The sequence below is a fragment of the Chlamydotis macqueenii genome, chromosome 3 (genome assembly GCF_036417535.1).
Source record: "Chlamydotis macqueenii isolate bChlMac1 chromosome 3, bChlMac1.mat, whole genome shotgun sequence".
Classification (NCBI taxonomy): Eukaryota; Metazoa; Chordata; class Aves; order Otidiformes; family Otididae; genus Chlamydotis; species Chlamydotis macqueenii.
The window spans coordinates 32,038,243-32,059,090 of NC_141558.1; the positions used below are offsets into that span (position 1 = coordinate 32,038,243).

Consider the following 20,848-nt stretch of genomic DNA (forward strand, 5'->3'; position numbering starts at 1 on the left):
ATCTTATTTCCACAGATAAAGGCCATACAAAATATTTCCATCAAGTCTGAGTTATTAAGCACATTTATTATCTGTGCTCCTGCTTCACCTGAATTAAATTACCTCCTCATCCTCACTGCCTCAAACATGAAAAACTTATGTGTGTGTGTGTACACATATATACATTTTTTCACATAAAAGCCTGGTGTATGTCTACATATGTATCTATCTATATATACCCACACATCCCCCCTCCAAGGCAGCCTGTCCTGTATTAGACACCTAATAGAATATGTGTACTTCAGAGTGCTTTCAAAACAGCAGGAACGGCGTGACCAAGCTAGTAGAGAGCTGCTGTGCTCTGCAATGCCCAGTTAGTATAAAACTGAAATGTGACTTTCGATGATCAAACCATATGCTTGAAACACTCCAACAACACTTTAAAGTTTTAACTTATGACAACAAAATATTAGATCAGATGAAGAGAAAATAAGGCCTTACTAAGTCACCCTTTTCTCCTCCATCTCCTTCTGCTCCAGGTGCACCCTATATTAAAAAAAAAAAAAAAAAAACCATACTATCAACCTTCAGATTTAGTCAACGTAATGTACTGCAGCATTTGGTAGTGTGACTTGAAAGAATCATGACCTGTAACATGACTTACTTGTTCACCCTTAGGTCCTGGTTCACCCGCTGAACCCTAAAAGGTTAAAGATAAAAAAAAAAAAAAATAATCAGAATTTGAAACTGCAGGTTCAAAAGTATACTAAATTTTCTTCAGTCCTCCCTACCATCTAGCATTAATGCAAGAGACCTTTTGCTGAGAATTTTTAAGAATGACAACGAAAGCACTGAAATCTAAGTATATAATTAAGGTGACAGACTGAAGGCAGGTACTAGCATGGAACATACAATCCACTGCCACACTGACTGTCAATCTGTACAAGCCACTGTACAGATTCTGACTGTCAAACAGTAGATCTCCTCTTTATGGCATGGCAGATGCTCTTGCAGCTGCTACAACTCTGCTCTGCAAATTACTTAGATGTTATAAGGAAAAAATCCAGTAAGTGTATCACTTTTTCTAGCCCTATTAAGTATTCGGTATTGCTGTAGGCCATACCAGCCCTACTAACATGGGATAAGCACGCTGAGACACCCACAAGAACACTGGAACAGGTTGCCTAGAGAGGTGGTGGGTACCCTATCCCTGGAAACATTCAAGGCCAGGTTGGATGAGGCTCTGAACAACCTGATCTGGTTGGAGATGTCCCTGCTCCTTGCAGGGGGGCTGGACTAGATGACCTTTCACAGTCCCTTCTAACCCTAACGATTCTATGATTCTAAGTTCAGTCACAATCTTGTCTTGCTTGTTGTTTAATTCTCAATGTTTTTTAGCAGAACTGTCTCTAGAACTTTTATCATTACAGTCAAAGCTGAGTGGCTTGTATCTTAAAGTTGATCATCCTTTTGAAAAAAAAAAAAAAAAAAGTGTTTCATCTTAGACTCCTCTAACAAAATGTACCTGTGTGGACAGGCAGAAACCAAAGAGAACAAATTAATGACCTGATTCATTTCAAAAATATGTGATTTGTTTCTATAGTAAAAGTATTTAATTTGTAGAACAGCGTATTATTTAAGTAAATCTTAGTATTTGAGTTTTGTTAGAAAACCAATCACATCATCCTTGAATGTCCTTTGCAGTCTGTACACATTCAAACACATACATTCAAAAAAAAAACCCTATAATTGTGCAAAAAAAAATTCTGAAACAGATGGAGATAAGCAATTTCTCTCTGATTTCAGAGATCCATTTAATTCACATAAGATATAGACACAAAAAAAAAAAGACAGTGTAACATCTACAATTTAATGAATTTAGATTTGTTCTCATGTTCCAGGGGACAAAGAGTCAATACTAAATTATCCACAAAGCTAAGCAGTGGAAATCACAGATCTGTTTAGCATTCTGACTCTGTCAAACAACACTGAAACTATTTTGTCTGAGGTGTTCTCCAAATTGTGCCTTATTAAGGTTTTCCAATTACTCACACAAAAAGATATTGATTTCCATCATTTTGGGGGTTCTTTGTCTCCACTTACTCTTCTTTAGAGCAACAAAACTGCCAATAGATAAGGTTGAGATGGGAGAACCTTTTGCTTTTGTAAAACTTGGCCTGTAATATTTGTAATAGCACACATTAAAAAAATCACAGCTGAAACTATCTGAAACTACTTTAGATTGACTCCCAAAATATCAATGAAGACAACAGAGTAAGATGCAAAATATCAAAATATCCACTTTTTTGACATACTACTTATCTATTTGTAAAAATCCCTCTCAAACCATGCCCAGAAATTGTTTGCAAAACTGCCAGTCAGCATTGGCCAAAACTGTCCCGGGGGCTATGCTAACTATTTAACAGTATAAAGGACCGTGTTCCAGTGCCAAGGTCTGGGTCTTGGCCTGGTGCTGTTTAATTTCCTAAAACAGACAGAACCAGAATGTCTGAAATCAATTCAAAATATGTGAATCAGAAACACTGTAAGTGGCGAATGCTGGGGTTTGGCCATTCTCTGTAATATATCTGCATAACAGCTCTGTAAGATTCCCTAAAGTGTGATCCATTGTTGTAACACTGCTTTGTACTGCTCTCTCTGCTGTAGTATCTTGGGTGTTTGAGATGCACTCAGCTCCTCGAGAACTCCTCTAGTTCCAATCTGTTCTCTGAAAACCCACACAGGAACAGAGTGACATGGTGAGCACTGATGCACATAGGCTTGGAAACCAGAACACTGCCCATGCAATTAACATATGAAGAGCAGGTGGTTCTTCCAAGACTCATTTCTCAAGGAACAAAGAAAGCTGTGGGTACAAGGAGTTTCATTCCTACCTTTTCCATCGCACATAATTTGACTACGAGCCAACTGCTTTATTCCATAAATACAACAGCCTGAGTGAGCCCTTTTCGAGCTCTCCCTGCTAAGCAGTTAGCTGTATGGCAGTGATCTTCCCTTGACCTGGGACTCCTCTCAAGGTTATTCCTTGAGGCTGAAAGACCCCTTACCAACTGCAGATCTTTGCTAAGTGATTGATATCGCACATAACTTTGCATTACAGTGTACTAAGATTTTGTGTTGGTAACTTTGAATCATTATAATATCCTCTCCAGTAACTAATACAGTGAACCTTACCATTGAATTTCCTTAAGTTTTACTTTTACAACATTTTACTTCAATAAAACCACTTTTGCCAATATCTTTGGCAGTGGTTCTTCAAGTGGTCAAAATTGCCTGCATATGACAAGGTGCCAGCAGACAGTATCCAATACCTAACAGCTTTGGGATCAAGACTCACTACTAAAATACTTTTTTTTTTTTTTTGTGAATTCTACTTGGCTTCAGGTTGCTGTTTACACCAACTCTTACAATGCATATATGGGCTTCACAATAGGACTTTATAGGAACCCTGTGTACACAATCATGAAGTTTTGAAATCAGGAAGGGAAAAAAGGTTACTAAAGTCTGGAGCTTACTGATACTAGACTAGGCTTACAAGGCTACAGAGGTATCTATTTCCAAACCCTGAAGAGGATGTTGGCTTTGTACAAGGCAGATGCAGTTGCAAGTTCAACAGCGCAGAGAAAGGATAGAGTGACACAACGCTCTCCAGGCTTCTGACTTAGAATACACACTGCAGATCAGTGCTACTGGCAAAGCTGCAGCCATGTTAAGCCTGCCCCAGAAAATTCACTCCAGCCTCTATGCAACTGAAGAAAAAAATTAATCAAGGATACAAGTGGATCCAGTTGACACTTATCTCAAAACAGGAAAGCTAAAAAGCAATTGCAGGATGAGATAATTGCTAGCATAGCTTTTTGGACTTTAAGGTATTTGCACAGGGCATTAAACTGACCCTAGGATTTTAAAAAAGCTCCAGGCATAAGATACTGTCATCTCCCAGTTATATAAACAGAAACCTCCGGGGTGTAGCCTGAATCTCACTGGCTCAGTTTAAGGCCTCTACATTCTGCTCTTATCCCAGAGGTCCAGACCCTTTATACAATAAATGAGGAAAATCAGGCATTTTTGGAGGGAGACTGTCAGCACTGCAACAAATACTAGTTATTTTTCCTCCAGATTTGCCTCCTCAAGTACCTTCAGTCTCCCTCTGGAGAAGTTTAAAGTATGAATCATTACCAATTTAATTAAAAGAGACTGCTTTATGTTAATACTTACATTTGACTAGAAACATATGTTCCTGATCTCATCATTAGGGAAAAAAAAAAACACTAAAAAAACCCGAACAATAACAACAACAAAAAAAAAAAACAGATGAAGAAATATCTCAACAACAAGACTGTCTTAGAAACTTGTTTATAAGTACCTGAACAGCTTTTAAAAACTGACAAAAACAATTGCAAGCCCTATCTAGCCACCTTACGATACATACTGGAAGCATACCAGGGGCAGGATTCCTCTGCATCTACAGCAGCGATACCTATGTCTCACTAACACTTCTATACTTTCTTGATTGTCTGTGGAAAGTGAGAGGCACTCCAAAAGTGCAATTCATTTAATACTGAAGTAGATGTCTCAAGTAAGAAGGATGAAACACAGTGTAGAACTGACTACTTCTACAACAAAGATGCCTGAAGTTTGGTGAGTGAACTCCATCTTCTGTAGCCTCCTATAAACAAGAGAATGCAAGGAGCCTTTTTTGTATATATACAGTTTTCACTGACATGTATTCAGCAAAGGTATCTCCTGCAGGTATGTGAGATCTTAAGGGCCCAGTTCTTCTTTCCTAACAAAATACTAGCAGAGGTACTTATATCTTGTAATTGTGCGTTATTCACCGGTGTCTCAACAGCTCCGTTAGCCTGTGCATTTCCACAGCAGGTCCCGAGATGTATGTGAAAGGCACTGTATCCACTGCAGACCAGGGCTGAAGTTCCAAAGCTTTCTAGTGACCGAGATCCTGACTTACAATTTCATATCTGAGTCAGTAATTTGCAATACGATTTAGGCCTTTAAATGATTCAAACTCAAAAAGAAATTGAAATATTTATACCAGTAATCTTATTGCAGTCCCTTAAGTAACACTGGCAAGATTTTTCCTGTATATTTTATGCGGTACAAGTATTTAATGGGCACCTAGAGCACCGCCTTCATGTGCTTAATAGATCTACATACAAAACAAGAAACCAGACATTGATTCATGTAAAAAACTTCAAACAATGCTCAAATTATTGTATTTACTCCTGACGTCAAACTGCAGTCTGTCTGTATGAGTGCATTTCTTACCCGGTCACCTTTACCACCAGTTAGGCCTGGAGGACCTGGCAGTCCAGGAAGTCCAATATCACCCTGGGGACCCTGTGAAAATAAGTCAAGGACGTAAACTTACACAATCTGTTTTAGAATGAACAACTCTGGGTCATATCCTGACAAGCAGATAGGACTGTTCTGGGAGTAAGATTCTGCCCTAACTTGGTGAAAAAGGATTATCTGATGAAAATAGAGCTAATCCAAAACACAGCCCTTTAAACAGTGTCTTATTATGATTTTAATGCTGACAAATACATCAGAAATGGCTTAGAGGGCTTTCCACCCTCCAGTCCCTCAACAACAGTCTGGTTCTCTTAAAAATACTTCCTAAGATCATGCCCTCCGTGATTTGCACATTCCTCTGTAACAGCAGGCTCTTTCAGCCAAAACCTCCCCAGCTATGCTTCTGACCGTTACTGTGTAAATACTGCTGGAGCACTGGTAAAGGGTGGCACTCATAATCTGCTCCATTCATTAGCTTCATATAGCTGTTAGCAGAAAGCCACTCTTTCACTGCTCCTGTTCCCCGAGTACACGCAGCCCACATAGGAGCATGAAACCCAACTTTGCACATCACAGGATTCATGTTTTTTTTAAGCAGAAGAAAAAGTCCCACACATTTCCATATACTTTAAAACAGGATTTGCTAATTTTAGCATAGTCACAGAGGACTGAAAAAGAAACTCGACAATCACTCGTTTCAACGTTATTTTCAGTTCCCTGCATGGATAAATGGGTAAGTGTAGTTCCAGATGATACCATAGCTCCTTGAAAGTAAACATGAGCTGAATATGAAATAAACTGCTTACCAATTTCCCTGGTAAACCTGGAGGACCCACAGGACCTGGCTCCCCTCTGCTACCCTTATAGGAAACAGAAGGACATCATTACTTCCTGAAACATTTCCTGTGAATGGGGAATAAAGTATGATTTTTTTTTTCTTACTGTTTAGTGAATTACTTAGCAGTTGGCTTTAATCAAGACTTCTGTTAATTAGTGCAAAAACATCACATGCCTTAAAAATAGCAGAACTTCCTGAGAAACGTCAACATTTTTAGTTAACAATGGCATACAATATTTAGTTGGCATTAAATGATTCAACTCATTTTTTCTGCTGAGTGATTATGTACAATCAAGTCCCCTGGCCTTTTACACCAGGTCATAAATGTAATGACAGGTATCCTGGAGAGATCAGAGAACCAAACTTAAATAGATTTGTCCATTCATTTCCTTCAAAATATCCTATGGTGTTAAAATCACTACCCTTTATAAGCACTTTTTATAATTTCTAGAAGCTTTTTTATGTTAAAAAAAAGCCCCCTCCCCAACTTACAACCCAGAAGATGCATTGATCTTTTTGAAAAATCTGTTATTTAATCACATAATTCTGTACTACATCTCTGAGCTGGAATACTACTACATTTCTGATGCAGGAAATAAAAGGATTAAAATTATCAATATTAGAAACTTGTCTCCTCATGTATGTCATAACATTCATGTCTGATTGCTATATAGCTATAAAACAAAAGCAATGTCACCTTCCATAAAGTAAAAATCATATAATAAACCTCTTAAGCACATCAAAGGTTCTGTCGGTCATACAGAATGCAAGAAAAATCTTCCACTTTATTTTAAATGCAAAATAGTATTTTGTCAAATATACACTACATTTTTTCAAACATTAATGCTTTCTAAGGTGGTAAAAAAGAATGATTCTATGATTCTAAGGTTAGTATACAGAAGGCTGGAATACAAAAGGACAGTATTTTCCATAAACACTGACATTATGTCTGTAAGGACAGATTACCTCAAACTAAAAGCCACCACTGCAAGATCTGCAGAAGTTGTGTTAGTGAGTAATAGTAGAACTATAACCCAAACAACAATCAGGAATCCCCTAGGTCCATGACATTATTTAAAAGATTGTGAAGCTTTCTCCAAGTTAAACCTAACTGAAATGGCCCTGGGACAGGATCTACATTGAGCTAGTTACACTTGGTTCCCTTCATAGGGGATGAAGGAAAAAAAAGTATCTTGAAATGTCCTCATGTAAACATTTTAAATACATCACGAGTCATGTTCGAGAAGCATCTGCATTTTCCCCACAGCCTATAAGACAGTATCTGTAATAACTGGTTCAGGTGTTAACATCTATGCTTGGTCAGGTGAAACCTTTCTCTGCGCTTTAGGTTACTGATAGGCAACAATCAGAACAGAAGGCAGTTTGGCCATGTCCTCAGCTCATCTTTCTTACACAGAGGCCCTATACAGAACACAGTCCATAGCTTCCATAGTTGTGGGCCGCTTACAAATCAATGGGCATGTTGCACTGGTTTTAACAAACAACAACAACAAAAAAAAATAAAGAGACCAAAATCTGTATGTTTTATGCATTTTTTATAGACTCCAAAATTCCTACTTTTCCTAGAGGTGGAATGCTTGAAGAGGGAAAGTAGCTACTCTAGCTCAGAGTGAGCTGGGACAGACTGGCTTGCACCCATGCTGGTAAACTTCCCTGGCCTACAGTGAAAGGAGGCAGCGTGCAGACTATCACTGCAAACGGCCCCTGAAGTACTCTAAAGCTTGGCCACCGCCTAGAGATTGTTTCAGTCAATGATGTTAGACAGTGCGGACCAAAAGAATGTCCAGCACTACTCCAGTACTTTAACAGTACAAATAATTGATGTCTGTTAAGTATACTATCGCTTAGCAGGTGCGTGCTGCTGAGGATAAGGCCATTCTCTCAAAGGACACCAAGGCACATGTGAAATGGTGCGGTGTGGAACGGTAGCGCAGCACCGCAATACTGAGCAATACCAGGATGCAGCCCTGGCACAGCTGAGGTGCTAGACTGTGGTTACAACAAAATCAGCCTTCCCTTTGTTCCAAGGCAGGATTGCTGGATCGCTCAATACATTTAGAGGAAGATGTAATATCTCTCTCTCAGTTCTGTTAGATCTATATTTAGCCTTTGAATGTAACATACATAAGGGGTTATTACAGGACTCACAGTAGACCTTCCTTCAGGTTATCTGGATGCATTCTCATGCTAAAAAAGTTTCCTTCACTGTTTTATTGATTTCCTGTTGACCAATTGATCCTGTTAAGGATGCCTATCTTAGTGGAATAATAACAAGAATGAGAACATTCCCCGGGTAGTTTGCATCTCACTTAGCTGCCCAGAAGATTGAAACACTAATTAGAATCTCTCTACAGGTAATTAGTGTATACTGTAATAAACTTTCCTCTACTTAAGAATTTTGTTTTTATAATATATATCACACTGATTTTTAGTATATTCAATAGCAGTGCCATAGATAATTAAATCTATGTAGAATAAAAAAGAATAAACAAAGTACATTTTGGAATTAACTTTTTAAAACTTAATATTTCAAAGTCTTTTGCAAAATGTAACCCATTTATCAAATTATATGATTGTCAGACTTTAAGCCTATCATAATTATTTTTTCATACAAAATCTCGGAGGAATTATTAATTTAAGTTCAAAGATTTATCCATGGAAGCATCAAACAGGAATCTTCCTTTGACCTTCAGTACAGCACTAAAAAGCATCCAAAAATATAAACTATTATTTGCTCAAAGAGTAAATATACAGCTAAATTTCTCTGAGATTTTAAATGCACCTTTGCACCTTTCTCAGAATAATAATTAAATTTTACTGCTCAGGATAATGGTAAGAGATAGGCATAGCATGAAATCTGCTGCCTCCTTAACTGTGTTGTGCTTTGAGTACAAGTAGCAGCCCTATAGCTGCCATTCTTCTCAAGGGTGATACTGTGGCCAAGTATAAAGGAGAGAGACAGTGTTAACTGAGGTCTATGATAGCTTTAGTACACTAACTCCATAATAAGTGTATTTTTGACCCAAGTCACTGTCTATACTGCTTAGAAGAAACCAACATTGGGATATCTGCTGACATCCAGAGGTCCAGCATTGCCCAAAAGTCAAAGGAAGCTTTTGTTGGAGGTGGAGAGGTGAAGTGCGAGGTAGCAGACAGGAATCTGACGAGGCAGTTTGGAAAAACAGGGGTGGATAGTACGAGAACTGGAGAGGCTTGGAGATACTAATCAGGTTTGGCTGGGATATGTAGTCTGTGAGTGAAAGAGGAGAAAGTGTTACCCTGTACAAATCATGCCACAGAATTGTGCAAGATCAGAAAGTTTACTGGCATCCTTCTAGAGGCTTAGGTTTACTGGATTAAAAGCATACCTGGCAGGATAGAAATTGTTCTTTTGACTGTGCAACTCTAACCCCTTTAGCTGTATCTTAAATGTAAACTGATTCATCACTTGTGGAACACCTCTGAAATTATATATACAAAACATGGCCACTACTACCTAAACATATCACATCAACTGAGGCACGGACATTTCATCCCATCACACTACCAATACCACTACACCAATACCAGCTATGGAAAATGACCCTTTATTTCAGTTGGAGTCATGTAAAAAGAACATGATAGAAAAACTAAATTTTAGTTATAATTGTTAGGTTACCCAAAGATACATTTTAGGGTACATATCTTTAAAGACTCAGAAAATAATTTAGCTGAAAGTTATTTAAGATGCTAAAAATAGTATTCTCATCTAACTTTAGCTTGTCTGACATTTTAGTACCAAATGCAAGGTACTCCAGGCTCCCTTGTTAGCATAAGCAGAGAGACAAAGGCACCAGAGAGCAAGTCAGCCCAATCAACCTGGGCAGTCTCTCAGAGCGGGCTACGGTATCAAATCCTAGGCAGCTAGATACTTCACCTCTGTTGCTAATGTTAGGAAAACATCTATTGCATCCCAAATCCTTAACAACATATACATGCTGGCCTGCGTATACATCGTTTGCTCAATTTGCTAGGCAAGTATTGAACTTTAAGTTAAATGGTTATTTAAATGTTCCAAGCTCTCTTTTCACTGCAAAACCAGAGGATGGGATACATGTTCTCCAAATGTTAGCAATTTAAAGGTTAAATAACTGAAGAAAAAAAAAAAAAAAAGGATGAAAAAAGCAGTGGCAGGGGTCAGTATTTTCTGCAGACACGATATGAAAAATTAAACCTTACTAAATCTCAGCAAATATGAAAGAAAATGGTTAAGCAGCTTAGGGAGCATGGCTAAATTCCACTGATTAGGAACGACACTCTGATGTTTGAGAACTGCTTCCTCTGGGCCACCTGCCATGATGACTGGCTTAGAAAGGTTTAAATCACAAACGAGTTTGGTAATTACTTGGATTGGCTAGCATAACATGAAGCAAACATAAGGATAACCAACAAAATAATTAGAGTGGAATGAAGAATATGGTTGATTTAGAAACAAAAGACAAAATTTCCATGTTGTTCCAGTGGTTTTTCTATTTTACTGAACAGATGAATAGTAAACTAAAAAAAAAAGACAAAAGTAAAACTTTTTTTTTTTCCACTCAGGTGCCAACTTTTCTAAGGAAAAGCAATGATAGAATAAGATGGTACTTTGAAAGTATTTTTCTCCTAGGGAGATTTCTCAGCAGTGAGGTAAGAGTCTCCCAATACATGAGTTTGCCTCTTTTTAATTAGAGCTAGTTATCTTGTTTTCAGCCGTTTAATATCTTCCCTGTTTACAAACTCGCAAAAGGCCAAAATTTTAATCTGCTGCTTAGTAACAATACTGTTCCAACTACACTCCAACAGTTGTTTAATAATCAAAATTAACATTGAAATAACACAGTTTATGCCAGAGGATGGTACAGGCTATTGGTAAACAAGTATAAAAGTATTAATTTGTCCCACAGAGTCACTTATTATTGCTTAATAGCACTCCATTGTGTAACTCCTCAAAAAACTACATACTAGTTGAAGTAAAAATTTCTTCTCAAAAAGATGTCTTTTGCAAGTAGCTAAAGCTGAAAAATCAGGCAATTTTTTAATATAACACAAATGCAGGCATGTTATTTTTCCCTAGCGCAGATACCAGCCTGCTGTCCATATTAGCAGAGTCAGCCTTGTTATCCCCCTACAAATCTTCACTGCGGGTCCTTTCCTCTACAGTTCTGGCCTTCCTGGAGCTACCAGCCACGCTGTCTTTCCCTAGTGGTGATGTAAAGAACAGGGGTACGTGAAATGGGAAAGTGAAGAGGATCTCTCATGTGGCTGCTGCCATGCAGCAATATCTTAAGGGACTGAAGTTCTCCATATCCTGCAAAATATCAAGGTTTTTTCCAACTTCAAGGAAGAAGCCTCGTCCCTCTTGACTTCTACCTGAGTCTTCTATTACCGAGAGCGAAATTGAACAACAGCTAAAGGAGAAAGAAAAGAACCAAGATGAGTGCTAAAGAGGATAATTTGAAATAGGAACGAAAAGAACAAGAAAAATACCTGAATAGTAACCATAAAATCCTCAGGCTTTTAAAGTGTTTGGTTATAAAACTTTGGTCAAAAACTACTAAATGTTAAAGTTGTGAGAAAATTTCAAAATCTGAAAAAAAATACAAAAATAGTCACAAGAAAAATTCTCTTTAGAGCAATTCTAAAAGCTTTTGTCAACTTATTTTCAAAATTTCTAGTTTTAGAAGTTTGAAAATCATGGTGCGTAGAATTATTTAAATAGCAGATTATTTTTTTTTTCCTGGAAATATAAAGGCAGTATCCTAAAAGCTGAGACTCACATATATCTACTACATCTACATGGTGCAGAAGAAAGAAAACACTCTTTATGCTGCCCTGAAAATAAATATAAACTCAGCTTGGACCAAAGCTCACTGAGGTTCAATAGTCCAACCCTGTGTCTTTCCTGAACAAAAAATCCTGATCATTCCAGTTTTTTGTGTAGAAGTAATGTTTTTTTCCAGGTTTTCCAAAAAGAAAACAGAAAACCATTCCAGTCATATGCTGCTTGTAGTCTTGAGCAGAAGGAAGCTAAACATAGTTATTATTCAACGCTCTTTACAGCTTTAAAGGAAGTATAGAGGAGTAGATTAGTGTTTTAATGTTCTACGTGCAAACTACTTTATTATCATTAATTTACTTCCTTTCTCCATTTTGTATTGGCCAAAAGTTTTTTCTTTCTACGCTTTTGTTCTAATGTTGACAAGTTTTCCAAAATGAGTGCACTTTGTAAAGACAGAGAAAATAAAGGCAAGATACCCAGATGTCTTGCTGATCTCTACAGTGAGAAACAGAAAAATCACTGTATTTAATCTGCATTAAGTACTTCTGTCCAACTGCAGGGTTACTAATAACTAACCCTGCATGTCAACTCCTGTTCTACGGACTGCTGATTTTGTAAATTCATGTTCACATTGAAAGGATTAAAAGCATAGTTTAGCAGATTACAGTGCATTATCAGACTGGGCAATTACTTTGGTTTGATTCAATTACAATTCTTATTCCTGTTACAAGTATACAAAGTTTCACCTCAAGAAGAACAGGGCTGAAAACTTTTTCTAGTGCACCCAACACTTTTAAACGCAAACAACAAAAATAAATCTTTGCAAGCTGAAGATACCTATATTCCATCCTAGTAAGTATATGCTTATATAATCCCCTTTTTATATCATTCATAGCAGCTGTGGACACAGCACTCATGCAAAGATTCAGCCTAAAATAAATGTGATTTCATGAATTAACACATCTGGCACATGATAATATAAACCACAGAAGAAAAAATAGAAAAAAAAAAAAAAAAACCAAAATCTGTTACTTGGTTGACTCCTGCTGTATGTAAGAGTTAATTCAGTGAAGATATTCCTGACCCATGAAATACCCTTACAAATATAACTCTATCAGTAACTTGCTAAGCCATGTATGAGGACAACCCTACAACTGCATAAGTAAAACTGTTACATCACTGTGTGATTGCAGAAGCTCAGATAATTCCAGGAAAGTATCCCTAGGGTCCTAGTGGCAAGAGAGAAGCTTGCAAAAGTAATTGGTTACAGAGCCTGGAGCCTTGTCAGTGTCATCAGACTGAATTTTGGTATGTGAAAATTTTCTTCAAATCACTGACCCTCTCATCCCTCACAGAAGGATTAACAGCAAAAGGAAATTAGATCAGCCTTATGTAACTTCAGTCCATGCCAGGTCCACTCTAGAGGGAATCAGAAATCTGTACTCAGCACACTCTACCCCAAGCACGCCTCAGGAACGCTTGTTCTTTATCTTCAGTACTGAGCCTTAGCAAATACCATCAGTTCACTCTCCTTAGCACATTTATTTTTTGCAGCGAGGTACCTGCCCAGCAATGATTTCTGCAATCTTCCAAATCTTTCTAGTGTTAAGGAAAATCTCCAGTGAAAGAAACACCACAAGCATTTCCAAGTAGAGATAAATGCTATGCTTCACATCACTACATTCATAACGCCAACCAGAAAGGGCCAAGGCACAGGCCCAAGGATTATCCCACCATCATCCATGATGAACGCTTTTGTCTCAGACAAACTGGACTTTCCCAGATAATGCCCAAGAACAGTTTTGGGAACACAGGCAAGAGACTGTTCTCCATATGCAACTTGTTTGCAGCCAGACTGCTCTTACACATGAGGGGGTGTTAAGGAAGTTTAGTAACATAAAATCAAACCACACCATGCCAGTTGACCAAGGGGACTGAGGAGAGTCTCCAGCCATTTTCTCTAATAGGTAGGACAGATAGCTACCTTTCCTTCATACCTTGTGTCACTGTTCACGTTACATGCATTAGAAATAGGTCCTAGCCAAAAAAAAATTCATGTCCTAATTATTTTTTTTGTCCAAAGCTCAAAACCTTGTAACATACAGCTAAGCTTCTTTAAGAGGCTGAAACAGTTAAAGAAAAGAGCAAGTGATCTAACGACAGCTAGTGAATTTAAGCTTTTGAACATTAGTGGTGGGAGTTGACTGTTGCAGTGGAAGAACAGGAGTATGGTTCCAGCTTTTGTCACAAACCACCCTGAAACCAGCCTCTGTTTGGGCTTTTACTTAGCATATTTAAAAACAAAGACCAGAAAAAAAGCTTGAAGTTTAATTTATGATCAAAGGCAGAAACAATCACAGGATGTGTGCTTCTGGATTTCTCTATGTGATGATACACATCCACTTGGTATGGAAGGGGGGGTTAAAAAACACCTAGCATTTACCTTAAAAATTAGTACTTGTGCTGAATAATATTCTAATCTCATGGTTAGCTTCAGCAACCATAACTTGAGACACTACAATATTGCATACGCTCAGTTAGAAATTTATTCAATACTTACTGGTGGACCCCGGGGTCCTGTTGGACCTGCTTCTCCCTCTGGGCCCTGCTGACCCTGTTTTGGGGATAGCAAGAATGCAACAAATTTGAAGAGTGATTCTCTGCACAATGCAAAATTTGTCATTTTTTCTGGATCTTTTGAATAAGATTAATGATCTTACCGGTTTACCAGAATTTCCCATCAAACCTGGCACCCCAGGGGGACCTCTATTACCCTGTTGGATAAAGGTGAAAAATATTAGCCAAGCCAATGGTTTACTGTTCCATTTTAAAATAGGAAATAAGGAAACCAATAAGGTCTAAAAAAATCAGTCTGTATTCATTTTTTACCTTCCACCTTTATTTTGGTTTTCGTTTAACATTCACCTAATTACTTTTATCTAATCTGCCAAAAGTCAGATTTCAGTTCTTTTGTTGTTTCCATACTGACAAATCACAAATAGACTTGATTGCTGCTCTCATGTCTCAATCTAGTTTTCTTTTTCAATTACTTAAAACTAAACTCAAACATTATTGTCTGCCACATTCCATGGTCTCAATCATACAATACTTTTTTAAACTTAATTGGAATTGATGCTGCAATTTGGTAGTACATAGAGATGACAATCTCTGTGACTCTATCAACTTCAGGCAGCTATAAATACTATTCTTATTCCTAGATACCTCATTTCAAACAGATACCCATGTCACATGCCTCCTTCTGGAATGATTTCCACAAACTTAAAACGAAATGCCCTTTTTTAGGTATTATTTAATGCCTGGAATCTTGAAAACCACATCATGTAGCAAAAGAATCATGAAAAAGCATAAGACTAGAGTTGATAAAAGAATATATTTAATTTTCTCAGCCAAAGGCTTGTCTCTTATCACAACAGAAAGTTAATACAACTTCACTGAATACTTTAGAACTTCATAAGAACAAATATGGTGTTATAAGAAAGTCAATATTCAAGAGGATTTACCTTTTGACCAGGAATGCCTTTCATACCCGGAGAGCCTGGTAAACCCTGAAAGAAATAACATTTACAGTGTTTATTTGTTGTTAAGGGGATTGGAAATGGTGTTAAAAACATCTTTCTCATGTTAAAGCATTTCTAGTCCTTTTACTTGATACTGAAGCACTTTTATCCAATAATGGACCAACCAAGCCTGAATTCTTTCTATTTACAAACTAACAGATAAGGAGTCTTATTCCTACTTCAGAAACTGGCCAAAGGAGCAGGGAAAAGTGAAGAGTCGTGGCTTTTTCCAGCTTAGACTCGAAATAGATTCCCTGTCCCGGTATTCTGAGACTGGAGGTAGAGAATTTAACAGATATATTTTTTTTTTTTTTACCAAATTTTCTTCCAAGCTTAAGAGCTCACTTTGTGTTACAAATTTACTTGCAGTTCTTTTTTAATACAGCTCCTTCACTTTATCCTCACAGCAATTACTCCTATAGCATAGTGTTTCAAATAACTTTCTATTTAGCTTTTGACAACTGCCACAGTTTTCAAGCTTACTCAGTTAATGTGCAAGGATTGCCTTCTAAAAGAGTTCATAAAGCACTACCGATTCACTACAATTTCACCACAGGGGATACACTAGAGAACTCCCCCTCCCCCACCCCTCACAGAAAGAAGTATGGGCTTGATGCATTCCAGATGTTCTGAGCCAGAATATCAAAAAGAATATCAAAAAGAGATAGAATCACAGGATCATAGAATAGTTTGAGTCTAAAGGCCATCTAGTCCAACCCCCCTGCAAGCAGCAGGGACATCTCCAACCAGATCAGGTTGCTCAGAGCCCCGTCCAACCTGGCCTTGAATGTTTCCAGGGATGGGGCATCCACCACCTCTCTGGGCAACCTGTTCCAGTGTTCCACCACTTTCATTGTAAAAAATATTTCCTGATGATAGTCCATCTACGGTATGTTAGACTAGCAGGTCAGCTCTTCCAGCTCACCCTGGGAATAGGTTTGGCCCTAGTCAATACAACGAGACTAGCTCTAATTGTGGGATCATATCATAATATCCACGGGGTCTCAGATAGGAGAAACCCTAAAATAATTGCATACTGGCCACAAACGTTTTTTTAAGACCAAGTTCCTCACTACAGTACCATGAGGAGATTCAGGCTTTTGTGCAAAAGTTTCGGATACACATAGAAGAATTTCCCCTTGCATTACACGTACTCTTCCTGGGCCTTTTGCTTACATTTTCATTTAAATTGTTCCAACATCAGCATCAAACTAAGCTATACATGGTCTTTCTGTGGTTTGAACTGAGCCTAACTTTCAAAGGTAAAATACCAGATACTTACTGGAAGTCCCTGAAGCCCTGCATCACCTGGAGCTCCGGGTTTCCCTGGTTCACCCTGAAAAACATCTTAAGTTGTAATTTATGCAAATCAATCAAAAGGGAAAATTGTATTTCTGGAACACAGAGCTGGAGTACTTTTGGGCCTGTAAGGTGGGAAAGTTCATTCAATTACCCTACTAATGTGGGGTAAAGCCACAGGCAGAAGCACAATAAAAAGCCACAAATGAGTGAACAAATCTAGGGCACTACCAAAGCTCAGATATATGCCAACTGTGCCTTACTTTTGCTCCAGGCATTCCAGGGATCCCTTCCCGGCCATCAACTCCTGGTAAGCCCTTGAAAGAAAAAAAAAAAAAAAAAAAAAAGAGGAAAAATAAGGTATTGTTGGAGAGATTTCGCGCAAGCACTCTGATACACAGATTAGCATGTCATGAAGGAAATCCAGAAAGGAAATATACGTACAGGCTCTCCTTTAGGCCCAGGGAGACCATTTATTCCTCTTGTACCTTGAGGGCCCTAAGAATAATAATAATTTAAAAAATGAAAATAAACACATTGAAATGACAGATGCAAAGAATGTCAACACTTACCCATTCAGATATGCATTACTTTGAAAGTACCAATTACGCTGTATGTTTATATGCTATAAGTAACCAATGTTTGCAAGTCAACAGGAGTTGAAACTTGTATGTGCTCACCCTTTCTCCCTTTGGACCTGCCTCTCCCAGTGGACCTCTCTGTCCTTGATCCCCCTACAAGAAAAAAAAATAATATTATTTTAGCAATAAAACCAGAATAAACTTATTTGTATTTATTAGCTAAAACCTCCAGTAAATCAACAACAGTGTAATTCACACTTGGTTAAAGCAGACATTTTAAACTCATACTATATTTAAAAATGCAGTTTCTTAAAACTGCAGTTGACAGAGACATGACCTGTGCAGCATTTATTCTAATGAATGAATATTTTCCTGTTTAAAACCTGAAAAATTCCAAGCGACTCTAATGGACAGTAGCACTCAGAATGAAGAGGTAACAATAACACACTAAGAGTTACTCTTAGTGTTCATCTACCCCGTAATTCCTCGGGGACAGTAAGAAATTCTGGACTTGACATCACTGTCATATCATTTATTCACCTGTGGAATCAATGGAATTGGATTAATCAGAGACTTTTCTGATTTACAGCCACAAAGTTTCAGGACTTAGTATCTAACTGAGTAGACACTGGAAAAAGTGTTTGGCTAACACACTCTACTTACAGGTGCACCAGGAAGACCTTGGGGACCAGGCTCACCATCAAGCCCACGAGCTCCCTACAAAACAAGCAGATAACACAAGACATTAAAATGAAGTGCTGAAATGTTAACAACTTATGTTCCCTCCTGGTTTGCTGGGAGTTGCATATTCTCTGCAGCTGAGGTTTTTTTTATAGCTCTAATTAAAATATAAAATAAAAAAAAAACAAAACTCCAAGAAGGAATTTTGGCAAACTTTTTTTTTCTTAAATATATCTTGGTATTTCTGGAGTTAAAGCCAGTATTTTTACCAAATGTCATTCAAAAAATGGCATCCAGTTCATTCTCTAAAAAAAATCAGATTGGACAGCAAGGAGGTAGACCTTTTCACACTACTTCAGAAAATGTCTGTGCCTTCCCTAACAATACTATCTATCTCCTTCACCACATGGTAGAATAACATCAAAATCAAGTGCAGTGCAGCTATTTTATCACATTTCAAGGAAATAATGCAATTGCTACCCTGTAAGTAATTTTAAATGGAGAGGAAAAAAAATGTTTTCAAAAAGATTTACAGAGAATAAGGAACTCCTTTGTCAAACAGATGTGGTAAATATTTCAAGTAATAGACAAAACAGCACAAAAATATAGGCAAATAACTACGAAGAATTAGAAGATAAAAAGAAGGTGAGAAAAACAAAGTAAGACAGTAATAGCTTAGCAAATGTGCCTGAGAGGTTAGGAAGGATGACTCATGAGAAGATTCATAATCAAGACAAATTTGATGTTGTTTCTGAACATAGACAAGCATAGGATAAGGTTTCCATTATTTCATTTCTGGAGGAGACAATGGTATGATTGCTACATTTTACTCTTTCCAGAAATTTTTACCATATAGATTTAGCAAGATAATAAGAATAGAAATATAACAATCTGTTTTGAAAAAAAGTTAGAAACACTTTGATGAACAGCACCCAGCAAAGTCTGAGCCCATAAAAAATTAATCCCACTGGCAGCAATTTAAGACAAAAAAAAAAGATGCAAAAGACAGAAAGAATGGAAAAAGCACAAATTCTCAATAAAAAATCCTGACAAAAAATTGAAGCAAAAGGCTTCAGGAAGATGCAAATCACAGGAGGGACTACTTCACAAATTTTAGGTTTAAATAAAATATGCTATAATTTATAACTGCTATAACCTGCTATCTTGCTAACTACATACTTGCACACATGCCAAACTACTATAAATCCAAAGATCAGAGGGAAAGGTGTTAAGAGTACATGTACTTCATTAATCAGAAGGACCAAGCTCCCTTTCTTCCTAACTAGAAGTACAGTAGCTATGGAAATACAGCTAATAGGAGATAGGAAATGCAGGAGAAAAAAGGATAAACTTAAATAAGCTTTAAAAACATTCAAGTGTGTACATTTTTTTATCCAGGCCATTTTATGGTAAGAAAGGTTAATACTCACTTTGGTACCTTTAGGTCCCATTATTCCAGTTATACCTCTGATACCTAGGATGCCCTGAAAGTGAAAAGTATACTCAAATTATGCTTAAATCTTTTCATCAGAATTGTCCTAGTTTTCAGACAGAAGGCTCAGAGTTCTACATGCTTTCTTTACACTGATTTTACTATTTTCTTAGCATAAAAGGAGAATCCAGCTATTTCTGGATTAGAATATTTAATTTATATGGTAATTTGATATTTTACTAATTTAAGATTCTTTAAAAGGATAATAAAACTATCAGGTTGAATGCTACAACCACAAATATGCCTTAAGGACCGAAAAAAACACCACTGATGTCTCTTATTGATTACCAGAGAGTTGAAGTATTCTCCCTGTGCAGCCTGTGTGAGAGGAACACATGAAGGACAGATTTGCAAAAGTGCTAAGTTATCTTAAACGGGGTTTAGGACAGATGCAGGAGAAAGGTATCATCAGACTTTATAGAACTCTAGAGGTAGACAAAATTGGGCAAGCTTTTTGAAGAGTACAAGTGTTAAGTTTATATGTCTGCCCCACCTGAGAGGCTGGACTGAGTAGACATCCTAGTGCAGCAGGATGCATCATAACTATCATGACTTCCCTTCAAAATACAGTCTCATAGGAAATTTGACATAATTTTTTCCTCTTTCTGAGAGACTGAAACTGTATGACTTGTGTCCTTTCTGCAGAGAGACCAAAACTATCAGCCATAATGTGTCTGTCCTGCAACAAGAAGAATGCACTACAACTGTATTAATGAAATGGCTACAGGCACTTCAATGCAACATAGGCAAACCTATTCCTGGACGGGACTCTAGATGGGTAGCCCTTTTACTTGCTCCTAACAAAGTTACATGGAATCTTGCACAGAACATGGAAAGCTTTGTCAGCTCAAAACATGAGAAAAATCATGCTAATGCAACACTGACTTCAGCAGCCCAGCAAGGGAGAGACTCACAGTCTAATCCTTGTTCCAAGATCAGAGATGGAAGCAGGCACACCACAATACTCACTACTTTCTATCAAAAGCAACAGCTCTCCCAGAGGTGGCTACCTTATGCAAGTCTTGTCAATACATTACATAAAAGTGTCGGATTGCAGGTGCTGCTGTGGAGACCAGATTCTTAGTCCCTTCTATGGATCTGAGCCTTACATTCATTTATGTAAGACACACACAAGAAAATACAACAGAGTCTACAGCCTCTCCATCTGTGCCTCTAAAGCACTGTCTAGCCTCTTTTCCACAGCTGTCTATCTGACATCACTTTCCGCATATTATGAATCCTACA

At 37.6% G+C, this 20,848-nt stretch overlaps 1 protein-coding gene across 1 annotated transcript in view; it reads right to left on the reverse strand.

Annotated features, from left to right (window-relative positions):
- Window positions 1-20,848, reverse strand: part of COL9A1 (collagen type IX alpha 1 chain) — a 44,870-nt gene that overhangs the window by 10,224 nt on the left and 13,798 nt on the right. The window contains exons 14-26 of the mRNA XM_086744818.1: window positions 19,542-19,595; window positions 18,094-18,147; window positions 17,530-17,583; window positions 17,294-17,347; window positions 17,113-17,166; window positions 16,833-16,886; window positions 15,494-15,538; window positions 14,693-14,746; window positions 14,533-14,586; window positions 6,120-6,173; window positions 5,287-5,358; window positions 644-679; window positions 481-525 (exon numbers count right to left, since the gene is read on the reverse strand). Coding sequence (XP_086600944.1) covers window positions 481-525; window positions 644-679; window positions 5,287-5,358; window positions 6,120-6,173; window positions 14,533-14,586; window positions 14,693-14,746; window positions 15,494-15,538; window positions 16,833-16,886; window positions 17,113-17,166; window positions 17,294-17,347; window positions 17,530-17,583; window positions 18,094-18,147; window positions 19,542-19,595 — 684 coding nt within the window. The remainder of the gene's footprint in view (window positions 1-480; window positions 526-643; window positions 680-5,286; window positions 5,359-6,119; window positions 6,174-14,532; window positions 14,587-14,692; window positions 14,747-15,493; window positions 15,539-16,832; window positions 16,887-17,112; window positions 17,167-17,293; window positions 17,348-17,529; window positions 17,584-18,093; window positions 18,148-19,541; window positions 19,596-20,848) is intronic.